Consider the following 13972-nt stretch of genomic DNA (forward strand, 5'->3'; position numbering starts at 1 on the left):
GCGTGAATTTGCAAACCATTTGTGTGCATAAAATTAGCATATATGCGCATAACCAGCTTGTGCTCGTGTGCACGCCCTTTTAAAAACCATCAAAAGTGCCCCTGTATTTTCAGTCTCAGGCAAGGTCAAGAGCAATGCGAGCAGGTTGCTATTTTATAAGAGACTTGTGCGTGTACATTCGTCAGCTTAGTCACGAAATTTCACTCCTGCTGATTATCTCGTGCGAGCAAGAGAGTCGTCTATTGCTTACTAGTGGTCGGGTGGGAAGTCTGGGTGAACTCGGGGGGGTGACTTCAGAGGGTCTTGACCTGGAGAAGGAATGGGTGGTGGAGGTTTTGGCAAGCCGGCCACTCCGATTATGCACGCGCGTGCTTTACAATATACCGACTTCCGCACGTAAACAAGGGCAGGATTTTTTTTTTTGAGGCATAAAATATAATCGGCAGGTGTGGTTTTTGAGTCAGGTAGGAAAGGTAGGTGCTTTGAGTGGATTGCAGGCATACGTGTATTTTACAATCTGCACACACCTCACGCACAAACGGTTATAAAATATCGTCATCGATCTCTACATGGCCACGGCCTCATGCATATGGGGGCCGCACAAAGTTGTTTGAGGGTTACTCTCACACAGGCCGATACAGCACAGTGCGCTCCGGTGGAGCGCACTGGTAACCCGCGATTGGACGCGCGTTTGACGAGCTAGCTTAACCCCTTATTCAGAAAGGGGTAATAGCGCGTCGAAAACGAGCGTCCAACCTCCCCAAACCTAATAGCACCCTCAAAATGCAAATGCATGTTGATGGCCCTATTAGGTATTCCCGCGCGATTCAGAAAGCAAAATGTGCAGCCAAGCCACACATTTTACTTTAAGAAATTAGCGCCGACCCAAAGGTAGGCGTTAATTTCTGCCGGCGCCGGGAAAGTGCACAGAAAAGCAGTAAAAACTGCTTTTCTGTGCACCCTCCGACTTAATATCATGGCCCGAAAGTTAAAAAAAAAGTAAAAAAAAAAAATGAAAAAAAAATTTGAAATCGGTCCATGGCTTGAAAACCGGATGCTCAATTTTGCCGGCGTCCGGTTTCCGAACCCGTGGCTGTCAGCGGGCTCGAGAACCGATGCCGGCAAAATTGAGTGTCGGCTGTCAAACCCGCTGACAGCCGCCACTCCTGTCAAAAAAGAGGCACTAGGGACGCGCTAGTGTCTCTAGCGCCTCCTTATTACCGCCGGCCCTAATTTAAATAAATTAAATTACTGTATCGGTCCGATTATGTGTAATGAATAGAGAATGTTACAGAAAAAAAAAAATTCAGGCTTTCAGCGGGAAAACCATTCATTCTTGCAGTAGTCAAAGAGGACGTCAGCGCCACATGGGCAGCTTCCGTTTCTAAGGGATTTGCTATTATTCTGAGGCAGATGTGATGAAACATCAAGTTATGAGCACAGCTGAATTCCTCCAACATCGAATGCAAGCCAGCCTCGATATCCAGCCTGTACAACCGGGAGAGGAATGGTCAAAGGGACTTCCTGGGAAGTAAAGTGTGTCTGTGTCTGTGTGTGTGTCTGTCTGTGTCTGTGTATCTGTGTGTGTCTGTGTGTGTGTCTGTCTGTGTCTGTGTATCTGTGTGTGTCTGTGTGCATGTGTGTGTGTGTGTATGTGTGTGCGTGTGTGTGTGTGCCTGAGAATTCATTATATCAGTCCCTCTGTTTTGGGAAACGAATGTCCTCAACTAATGCTAGGACACATTACATAGGCATGAGATGAATTTGCATAGGACAGGTCTCTTGACATACGCAGGTCTGTCTCACGCGCACATTTATTGTGGGTAACCCTGAAGACCCAAGGGGCTATTAGCCTGGGGGGGGGGGGGGGGGGCCTGCATCACCGGAGCAGGTCTGAGAAACCCTGAAACTTGGAGGATATCCTTCTAACAAAATATTCAAACAAACAAAGCCAGCCAGTCTATGATTTTATATGGAGAAGAAAGCACAGGGAACATTTAAATACAAAAAACTTAGCCCCTAGGGACAGGGGTGAAGCAGAAGACATCACGCAAGGCCCACGGGTCGTGAACGCATCTACCGGACCGAAAGACATCACGAAATCGTGATCAGCTGGGAGACGGGGAGCGCACCGTTGCCCCAGAACGGGGAACCCCCACACAGTCCACTGGAGCCTCTCCCCGACCGAGCACTGCGTCCTGGCCTTGCAGATGGACATTTCGGTCAGAGCCCAGAGGAGACACTGACCAGATTAACCCTTGCCCTGTGATCTAGGTCCCCCCCGCCCCCCCCCCCCCCCCGGCTAACAGCCCAAAACGAAAAGACCAGCATGAGAAACTAATTCAGCACCGCCAACAGGGATATATACAGTACATATTTATTTATTTATTTTTAACTTTTATATACCGACATTCTTGCATTAAATGCAAATCATGCCGGTTTACAGTGAAACAGAAAAAGCAGGAAAAAATTCCTTAGTCAAATACAATGAAACAGCTTAGTTAACAAAGGAAACATAAAAATAAATTTTTACATATACACAAAGGTTTGCACAAAGGGGTGCACAAAGGGGAGAGCCCCCTTTGTCGCGCCCCTTTGGCGCGCGACTCCCGGTGTTGAGGCTGTCTTAACTGTCCGATGTTAGTGACGTCATGTATACATTTATTTATTTATTAAACAAAAGACAGGGATGGGAGAAGCACCGCTGTCTGGCAGAGAATATAAAGATGCTGGGAACCGGTCTCTCTCCTCCCACCGACGGGACAGGAGGGCGAGCCGGCTGCACCAAGCTGGGTCAAGCACGAACCCGAACGAAACGGCAACCGAACGTGGTTCTCCAACACGAGGCCTCGCTGGGCAGCGGCACCGGGTGAGGACGGACGGGATTCCCACTGTGGAGGCCCTCGGACTCAGACGGCGAGAGGCCCCCCCATCCTGACGGGTAGCAGGAGGGCAGGCGACGAGGGGCGGGGGAAGCACACGGCGCGTCCAGAGCTCTCTCCCCCCCCCCCCAGTCCCACCCCCACCCTTTCAACGTGGTGGGGGCAAACAGCGACAAGCTGGAGGAGATTGCCAGGGTGGGAAGGCCGGCAGGCCGTCTAGTGCTGCACGCATCGCGTAGCACTACAGAAAAGGTTAAGCAAAACGGAAATGAGAGCCCAGGAAAGGAATGAGGAGAAGAGCAACACCAACATCGTTAGAAAGGGGGAAAAAAAAAATCCCCCCAAACCACAAAGATGGGAGAAAGCATTTTATTTTTATCTCGGTATCTGGAATTCGTTAAGGGGGCGATGTCGCAGCCACCAGGGCTCCTGCTGTAAACGGGATTCGGTTTTTTGTTTTTTTTTTCCAGACCGGGAGAGATTTTAATGGATGAAAGCTAAGAATTATCCAAAAATCTCTCTCTTTTGAGCCCACAGAAGTCCCATCCCCAGATGTCACGTCCCAATCATCGTTTGCATGTGAGGAATAATCGCCAGTGCCCGAACGCAACTCAAAGGGCCCGAAAAGCAGAAATAAAAAGAAAAAAAAACCCAAAACAAAACCATCCAGGCCGTCTCCATAGCTCGGGTACAATATAATATTTTTTTTTTAAATAATTCTTAGGTTAATTCGGATAAAGGTGGTTTCACAGCAGCTGGCGAGAATCCCGCCCTGGGACAGTGGATGAAACGCGCAGAGCCGTCCAGTTCAGGCCGCCCGTCCGCCCCTGCCTGGGGACCTCGGACGTAGGGGGGGGGGGGGTCCGGAGAGGGGGGAGGGGGGGTCAGCACAGTCTCTCCCTCTCACCCCTCCTACAAAACCCCGAACGTGTCCGGATGCGCTGGGGGGGGGGGTCTGGGGGAGGAAGGAGCAGAGAAGAATCCCCCAATCCTTGGCTCTCTCCGGCTCCATGACGGGGGAGGGGACGACAGGTGGAGCAGCACCTGGGGGAGGCAGGGACCCCCGGCAGGGCAGCAGTGCAGAACGCGTGCAATGAGCAACGCTGGCAGAGCGCGATTATTTTTAAAGATGGTTTTGGGGGTTTTTTTTTTCACTCCGGGATCCTGAACGCTGACGGGGTGGGGGGGGGGGGGGGGGGGGGGGGGATGCCGCCTTCGCCTGCGGGCCGTGGTTTCCAAGCCGACGGCGGGCCCGGGAGGCGTCAGGGGGGCGCTAGGCCGCTCTCTCGCAGATCCAGGGGAGCCTGTATTCGCAGGGGTAATCGTGCCACGTCCCGAGTCTGCTCACGCTGGCACATTTCTCGTTGCGGCTGCTGTCCGGCTGCCCAGGAGCCCAGTACCTGCAGAGAGAAGCCGGGGGGGGGGGGGGGGTTAGGGGGAGAGAAATATCTGTGCATCCTTGAAAAGGAGAGGGGAGTAGAAGCCTCTGCCCGCACTGACGCTGGAGCCCTCCCTCCCCCTTAGTACGAGACTAAGGTGCAGGATATAGAGACTTAGGAGAAAGGCTGCAGCCCAGGTTCACCTGTAAAGAGATGCAAACAGTACCTGCCACCTAACACAAGCTGAATTCAGGGACCCCCCGAGGCTCTTACAGTGTCTGTTAGCTTCGACCTAACTCGTGTGGAAGAGCGGAGGGAGCAGGGGACGGGAGCAGGGATACAGAGCCTGAGGGATCAGGGGACGGGAGCAGGGATACAGAGCCCGTCACCTCTAGGACTGGAGGGATCAGGGGATGGGAGCAGGGATACAGAGCCCGTCACCTCTAGGACTGGAGGGATCAGGGGACGGGAGCAGGGATACAGAGCCTGTCACCTCTAGGACTGGAGGGATCAGGGGACGGGAGCAGGGATACAGAGCCTGTCACCTCTAGGACTGGAGGGATCAGGGGACGGGAGCAGGGATACAGAGCCTGTCACCTCTAGGACTGGAGGGATCAGGGGACGGGAGCAGGGATACAGAGCCTGTCACCTCTAGGACTGGAGGGATCAGGGGACGGGAGCAGGGATACAGAGCCTGTCACCTCTAGGACTGGAGGGAGCAGGGGACGGGAGCAGGGATACAGAGCCTGTCACCTCTAGGACTGGAGGGATCAGGGGACGGGAGCAGGGATACAGAGCCTGTCACCTCTAGGACTGGAGGGATCAGGGGACGGGTGCAGGGATACGGAGCCTGGCACCTCTAGGACTGGAGGGATCAGGGGATGGGAGCAGGGATACGGAGCCTGTCACCTCTAGGACTGGAGGGATCAGGGGACGGGAGCAGGGATACGGAGCCCGTCACCTCTAGGACTGGAGGGATCAGGGGACGGGAGCAGGGATACGGAGCCCGTCACCTCTAGGACTGGAGGGATCAGGGGACGGGAGCAGGGATACGGAGCCCGTCACCTCTAGGACTGGAGGGATCAGGGGACGGGAGCAGGGATACGGAGCCCGTCACCTCTAGGACTGGAGGGAGCAGGGGATGGGAGCAGGGATACGGAGCCCGTCACCTCTAGGACTGGAGGGATCAGGGGATGGGAGCAGGGATACGGAGCCTGTCACCTCTAGGACTGGAGGGATCAGGGGACGGGAGCAGGGATACAGAGCCCGTCACCTTTAGGACTGGAGGGATCAGGGGACGGGAGCAGGGATACAGAGCCCGTCACCTCTAGGACTGGAGGGATCAGGGGACGGGAGCAGGGATACAGAGCCCGTCACCTCTAGGACTGGAGGGATCAGGGGACGGGAGCAGGGATACAGAGCCTGTCACCTCTAGGACTGGAGGGATCAGGGGACGGGAGCAGGGATACAGAGCCTGTCACCTCTAGGACTGGAGGGATCAGGGGACGGGAGCAGGGATACAGAGCCTGTCCCCTCTAGGACTGGAGGGATCAGGGGACGGGAGCAGGGATACAGAGCCTGTCACCTCTAGGACTGGAGGGATCAGGGGACAGGTGCAGGGATACAGAGCCTGGCACCTCTAGGACTGGAGGGATCAGAGGATGGGCTTTACCTGGCGTGCGGCAGCACGGAGGAGCCGTCCACCCACTTCCATTCCTCCGCCAGCCTGAGGCCCAGCCAGAAGGCGTGCGAGTCGATCGTCTCCACCACGTAGACCTGCGGGAGAGGGAACGGCTGTTACGCTCCGTCACGTGGGTAAAGCCGCAGCACGGGGGGGGGGGGGGGATGACGCAGAGCTTGGGAGCGGCTGGGCCCTACTGCCGGGCCCTCCTCCCCCCCACTGCCAGGGGCCGTGGCCCAGGTACCGGAGGGTGGGTTTTCCACGCGTGGCCTCCGTGGCGTGCAGACCTCCCCCCTCCTGCGGAATTCACTGCGGACGTCCCTAGAACCTGGAGGGGGAGGGGAGGGTCTGTGGCTCCGGGGGGGGGGGGATCGGAGCTGGCCCTACCCCTGCTCTTTCCACCTCCCACGCACGATGATGGGAGCCTGGCCCCGCCCCCCCGCCACGATCGCAGGCCTTCCTCCCGCCTCGGACCCTCTACAAGCCGCAGGTAACGCGCAGGATTTGGGGAGGAGGAGGAGGGGGGGGGACATGCAAACAGACTTTTTACCTGTTCCTCTGGGCTGCCGACCACGAGGAGGCTGGAGTCCTGCGAGGCGCACGCCCGGCTGGCACTTTCCCAGGTGGCCGAAGTGCGCGAGAAATAGTAGCAGTGCCCCTGGTAGAAGCTCCACCCCCTGCGGCAGGGCAGGCAGACTGGGGGGGTGGAAGATAAGAACATAAGAACCTGCCATACTGGGTCAGAGCGAGGGTCCATCAAGCCCAGCATCCTCTTTCCAACAGAGGCCAATCCAGACCATAAGAACCTGGCAAGTACCCAAAAACTAAGTCTATTCCATGTAACCATTGCTAATGGCAGTGGCTATTCTCTAAGTGAACTTAATAGCAGGTAATGGACTTCTCCTCCAAGAACTTATCCAATCCTTTTTTAAACACAGCTACACTAACTGCACTAACCACATCCTCTGGCAACAAATTCCAGAGTTTAATTGTGCATTGAGTGAAGAAGAACTTTCTCCGATTAGCTTTAAATGTACCACATGCTAACTTCAAGGGAAGGAGGAGAGAGGGTGAGGATGAGGATGCACCACACGCGCTCCCCCAGCTCCAGGAATCAGAAATAGTAATAATGCTGGGGGGCTCGTTCTACCCCTCCTTCATCACAACCCCAACCCCCACCCCCCCCCCCTCTCTCTACTCTCAGGTGATAATTTAGGTCCAAGTCTTAGCCCGCGCCTGGTGGAGACATTAGCACCGCCACCTCCCTCCTCCCTCCCGATTATACCTCCTCCCCCTACGGCCGCCACCTCCGGATGGGATCAACGAGGTTCTCTCTCTCTCCTGCTTGGCGCACGTCGGTATCTGTCCCTGGATTTCTGTGCCCCCGAAAGACCAACCCTTAACCACTATTTATTTATCTATTTTGCCAGCCTCTCGCCCGCTCCTCACGGCCAGACAGAAGACGTCAGCAGGCAAGGAGCACTCACAACCCTTCCCAGTCCCCTGCCCCGTAGGGACCCGCATTCTCCCCCATGCTCACTTTTCACGCCGAGGGACAGATTCTGCAACCTTTTTTTTTTTTTTTGCATTTTGCTAGCTCCGCAGGGAGGACGCGCCCTTCCGCGACCGGCGTCGCGCGGCTGCCCGCGCCGGCTCGCCCCCGTCACACTCACCGTCGCAGGACCAGGAGCAGAGGTCGTCCTGGGTCCCGTAGATGACCCACCGGCTCCAGGGCCCCGTGCCGTGGTACAGCATGGCCACGCCCCTCTTGTTGTTGCCGTAGTTGAGGTACAGGCCGGAGCCCTTCAGGGCGAAGAGGGAGTCGTTCTGGCACTCCCACTGCTGCAGGTCGCTGCCGGCGCCGCAGGGGTAGAGCTGCAGGAGCAGGCGGGAGGCCCTGGCCGGGGCCCCCAGGCACCGACGCAGGTCCACGTGCAGCAGCCGGCCCCTCGAGAGCCACTGGAACTGCTGGGCCGGGGCGCGGGTGTCGCAGGGGGCGGTCCTCAGCGCCGCGGGGTGGGTCGCTTCCACGCAGCGGTTGTGGTTCTCGTTGTAGATCAGGAAGGGGCTGGAGGCTGCAGCAAGAGAGGGAGGGGAGAGAGAGACAGGGAGAGGTGATTCGGTGCAGGTTAACAGGCACACGAGAGGTTAGGTACAGCTTACGCACGTTCACACTGGCCCGCCCCCCACCCCTCATGGACCACGCCGAAATACAGCCCCCCCCGTGTTAATACGTGGACACCCGGGACGTGGCCTGGATCAATTTTCTGGGACAGTGCAATAAGCGCAGAGAGGAAATAATAATAATAATAATATAATAATAAAAAAAAACACACAACTCACCAGAATTCCTGAGCAGTTCATTTTCTAACTGAGCTTCTCCCAATTCTGCCGATATCGCAGAGTCTGAAAACAACGTTAAGAGTCAGCACATAAAGCATGAATACAGCACAGACAGCTGAAGAGCAGATCTTCATCAGAGCCCCATGCAGGCGTCACACTGATACACGTAAAGCATGAATACAGCACAGACAGCTGAAGAGCAGATCTTCATCAGAGCCCCGTGCAGTTATCACACTGATACACGTAAAGCATGAATACAGCACAGACAGCTGAAGACAGATCTTCATCAGAGCCCCATGCAGGCATCACACTGATACACGTAAAGCATGAATACAGCACAGACAGCTGAAGAGCAGATCTTCATCAGAGCCCCATGCAGGCATCACACTGATACACATAAAGCTGAAGAGCAGATCTTCATCAGAGCCCCATGCAGGCGTCACACTGATACACGTAAAGCATGAATACAGCACAGACAGCTGAAGACAGATCTTCATCAGAGCCCCATGCAGGCATCACACTGATACACATAAAGCATGAATACAGCACAGACAGCTGAAAAGCACATCTTCATCAGAGCCCCATGCAGGCATCACACTGATACACATAAAGCATGAATACAGCACAGACAGCTGAAGAGCAGATCTTCATCAGAGCCCCATGCAGGCGTCACACTGATACACATGAAGCATGAATACAGCACAGACAGCTGAAGAGCAGATCTTCAGAAACCTCCTGCAGACATCATACCAATACAACGAAGTGTGAATACAGCATGGACAGCCGCAGGACACTCACCAGTCAGCAGAGCTGATTTAGAACTAAATGACGAGGAGATAAAGCAACCCACCCAAGGTTAGAGATAGCGGTGAATCCTGAACTAACTTCCCAGGACTCATCCTAACTCACAGTGTCCCGCATGACCAGTCCTCGGACCTCACAGAGGTGCACATGCACGCATGCATACACACACACACACGCATGCACACACACTCACAAACACACACACACACGCATACACACACACACACACGCACATGCACACACACCAACGCACACACATGCACACACACACACACAGACACATGCACGCACATGCACACACACTCACACACACACACACAGACACATGCGCGCACACACACACACATACATGCACACACACACATGCACACACTCACAAACACACACACACACGCATGCACATGCAGACACAGACACACACACGCATGCAGGCACATACACACTCACTTCAGTATTTTACATTCTGCCAAATGCAATTCGCAGACAACACCTGCCCCCACCTACCCCATTTCCTCCCCTCCCCTCCCCTCTGTACTTACATCTTGCAAAGCCGGCAGTGAGGAGAGCCAGAATCATAAGCAGGGACCCCGCCAGCAGACCAGAGAGGAGCAGCAAGAGCCTGCGTCCGGATGCAAATCGGGGCGTCTGAGCTACAGAAGACACAGAGAAGGCATCCAAGCTGAGGCTTCCCCCTGAAGCAGAACCCACCCACCCTGCGTTAAATCCGAGGCGGGGAGGAGCGTTCAAACCCCACAGAGCGGATAAGTAACGCACGTTCAGTGGGGTCAGGCAGATACAGCAGGGGCAGGGGATGCCTGGGAGGAACGAGCAGGTCAGATCTCTGCAGGATGAGCCTAGGAGGGAAGGAAAAGTGAGAGGCCTGGGGGGTGGGCTCCTGGGAGAACGTGAAGGCGGGTGGTGCTTACTGCAGCTGCCTGAACAAAAAGTCATCTACCCTGGCCCCAGACACATTTTTTATATTTTATTTTTCTTTACATTTTTTTATTAAATGCTGTGGTGTTTAAAGGGTCTGAGCCCGATTAGCAGAAGCCAAATGAAGCCCTTTTTTTGTGGCACTCGTGAGGCCTCCAGCTGCGAGGCGAGGGGGGGGGGGGGTCCTACTGAGGCCTGGAAATTGAGCACTGGAGCCAAGCTTGCACCCCTGTCTCACACCCCTCCGAGTCTCCCTCCGCTTATTTTTCAGGCCTCCTGCGTGTTTCATGGTGGATGCCCTGGAAACCTGATTGGCTGCCGGATGGTCCAGGACAAGTTTGGGAAGCCCTGCCAGACACACACAGGGCAGACAGAGCGCAGGGTCAGGCTTGCCTGCAGGAATGTAATGACTCTCATTCGGGTTACCTGCACCGCGAGGTGGTTTCTTGGTGCTGCTGCATTGCTTTTCTGCCGGGTCTGTGCTTTGGATGGGCTCGTAGATACTTTCCTCTTCAAGATAGATATCGCTTTCTGCTGGAGTGAGAGAAAAAAGGCATCGTGCGGCTGGAAAGCCTTGTTCTAGATCCCCTGTGGGATGACCACGGCTTCAGGCTCTGTCCTAGTCTCTCTACAGGACGATCTCAGCTGGAGGGCCCTGTTCTAGATCCCATACGGGACCACAACTTGACAACCTATTCTAGATCCCAGTTGGCTGCAACTGGACACCCTGTTCTAGATCCTGTATGGGATAAGTTTAAAGCAGTTCTAGACTGTACAGGACGATCACAGCTGGAGGCCCTGTTCTAGATCCCATATGGGACCACAACTTGACAAACTATTCTAGATCCCAGTTGGCTGCAACTGGACACCCTGTTCTAGATCATGTATGGGATATGTCTAAAGCTGTTCTAGACTGTACAGGATGATCACAGCTGGAGGCCCTGTTCTAGATCTCAGACATAACCACAGCTGGATGTCCTGCTCTACATCCCGTATAGAATGGCCACAGCTGGAAGATCTTTTCTAGAATCTGGGAGGACCATAGCTGGAATCCCTGCTTCTAGGATCCTGTATAGGGCAGCCACAGCTGGAAACTCTGTTCTAGACCCTACCCTGGGTGACTGCAAGCAAAGGCCCATACGGGATGGCTGGGCCCAAACTTTTAAGACTCGACATAAAACGGATTCCCCATTCTCTGCGTCACAGGAATAAATGGACACTCGCTCGGAGACCCTGGAACACGTACTGGGTCTTTCAACAAATTAAGCCCCCTCTCTCTCTCTAACACCCCCATACACCCAGGTTTCGACCCCACACCAAGTTTAGACAATTTAAATCCCCCCCACCCCCCGTCCTTCTACCTCACTGCAAAGACCGGGGCCGAGAGATCGAGGGCTGAGAATTAGGAATTGGGCAAGGAAGAGAAGTGCACGGCGCCTTTATCAGTTCAGCAGCAGGAATTCGAAGCCGCCCGTCCCGTGCCCAAAGAATTTAACATCCTGCAACTTCTGCAAGGGGAAAACATCTCGGGACAGGAGAAATTCGTCCGAATCTTAAACTGAGCACCTTGGGGGGGGGGGGGGGGGGGGATCCCACTGCCTCGTTCTGCATCATTTTTTTTAATCCGTGAAAACTTTTGGCCTCTTCCAGGGATGAGGACAAATTAATAAATCCCCGCATCCAAGGTGCGCCCCCCTTTGCAGGGCTGGGCGGGCTCTCCCCCTCCCTCTGCCCCGTCCCCCCGGGCGCGGGGGGGAGGGGGATTACTTAGACCCGACCCTCGGGGGCGACCCCTCTGACAGAGAGAGCGCTGCGCCAGGCAGCCGTCCAGCCGAGGGGCACTTACCCGAGGGACAGCGCTGCTGGAGGGAGAGGTTTCGCGCCTCTGAGGGGTCTGCCGGGTCGACGTTCCCGTACATGCCGCTCTGCCAGGTCCTCACGCCCGGGGACGGCGCAGCGCGAGGGCTGGAAGGAAGAGGAGCGACTGGCGTGAAGCAGATAGGGGACTGTGGCTTCTAGCACAGCCAGGGGCGGCGCAGGCAGGAAGGCTCGAGTGGGTTTTATTTTTGGAGGGTTTTTTTTTTTTTTTGGAGGGGGGGGGGGGTGGAAGGCCAGGGGGAGTGCGGGCTAGGGGGCGGCATGGGCGTCTGTTACCCCCCCCCCCCCCACACACACACACATAGACAGACACACACACACAGAGTCACAGACACAGACACACAGAGACACAGACACACACACACAGAGACACACAGAGACAGACACACAGAGACACAGACACACAGAGACACACAGAGACACAGACACACACACACAGAGACAGACACACAGAGACACAGACACACACACACAGAGACACAGACACACACGCACAGAGACACACAGAGACAGACACACAGAGACACAGACACACAGAGACACACAGAGACACAGACACACAGAGACACACAGAGACACAGACACACACACACAGAGACACAGACACACACGCACAGAGACACAGACACACACGCACAGAGACACACAGAGACAGACACACAGAGACACAGAGACACAGAGACACACAGAGACACAGACACACACATACAGAGACACAGACACACACGCACAGAGACACACAGAGACAGACACACAGAGACACAGACACACAGAGACACACAGAGACACAGACACACACACACAGAGACACACAGAGACAGACACACAGAGACACAGACACACAGAGACACACAGAGACACAGACACACACACACAGAGACACACAGAGACAGACACACAGAGACACAGACACACAGAGACACACAGAGACACAGACACACACACACAGAGACACAGACACACACGCACAGAGACACACGCACAGAGACACACAGAGACAGACACACAGAGACACAGACACACACACACAGAGACACAGACACACACGCACAGAGACACACAGAGACAGACACACAGAGACACAGACACACAGAGACACACAGAGACAGACACACACACACAGAGACACAGACACACACACACAGAGACACACAGAGACAGACACACAGAGACACAGACACACACGCACAGAGACACACAGAGACAGACACACAGAGACACAGACACACAGAGACACACAGAGACACAGACACACACACACACACACAGAGACACAGACACACACGCACAGAGACACACAGAGACAGACACACAGAGACACAGACACACACGCACAGAGACACAGACACACACACACAGAGATACAGACACACACACACAGAGACACACAGAGACAGACACACAGAGACACAGACACACACACACAGAGACACACAGACACACACGCACAGAGACACACAGAGACAGACACACAGAGACACAGACACACACACACAGAGACAGACACACACACACAGAGACAGACACACAGAGACACAGACACACACACACAGAGACACAGACACACACACACAGAGACACAGACACACACGCACAGAGACACACAGAGACAGACACACAGAGACACAGACACACACACACAGAGACACACAGAGACAGACACACACACACAGAGACACAGACACACACACACACAGACACACAGAGACAGACACACAGAGACACAGACACACACACACAGAGACACAGACACACACACACAGAGACACACAGAGACAGACACACAGAGACACAGACACACACGTACAGAGACACACAGAGACAGACACACAGAGACACAGACACAGACACACACAGACACAGACACACACACAGAGTCACAGACACACACGCACAGACACAGACACACAGACACACACACACAGAGACACACAGAGACAGACACACAGAGACAGACACACAGAGACATAGACACACACGCACAGAGACACACAGAGACAGACACACAGAGACACACAGAGACAGACACACAGAGACACAGACACACACACAGAGTCACAGACACACACGCA

General features: G+C 54.7%; 1 protein-coding gene across 6 annotated transcripts in view; it reads right to left on the reverse strand.

The window, feature by feature from the left end:
• Window positions 1-13972, reverse strand: part of SYDE1 (synapse defective Rho GTPase homolog 1) — a 37112-nt gene that overhangs the window by 21846 nt on the left and 1294 nt on the right. The window contains exons 1-6 of one of the 6 annotated variants that reach the window (XM_029584232.1): window positions 11869-12271; window positions 10449-10556; window positions 9629-9739; window positions 9084-9106; window positions 8286-8348; window positions 7616-8017 (exon numbers count right to left, since the gene is read on the reverse strand). In XM_029584232.1, the coding sequence (XP_029440092.1) occupies window positions 7616-8017; window positions 8286-8348; window positions 9084-9106; window positions 9629-9739; window positions 10449-10483 (634 nt within the window). In that variant the 5' untranslated portion in view covers window positions 10484-10556; window positions 11869-12271. The other 5 variants (XM_029584234.1, XM_029584235.1, XM_029584231.1 and 2 more) reach the window with 5 other exon arrangements.

Source organism: Rhinatrema bivittatum, chromosome 19 (genome assembly GCF_901001135.1).
Source record: "Rhinatrema bivittatum chromosome 19, aRhiBiv1.1, whole genome shotgun sequence".
In the NCBI taxonomy this organism is placed as follows: Eukaryota; Metazoa; Chordata; class Amphibia; order Gymnophiona; family Rhinatrematidae; genus Rhinatrema; species Rhinatrema bivittatum.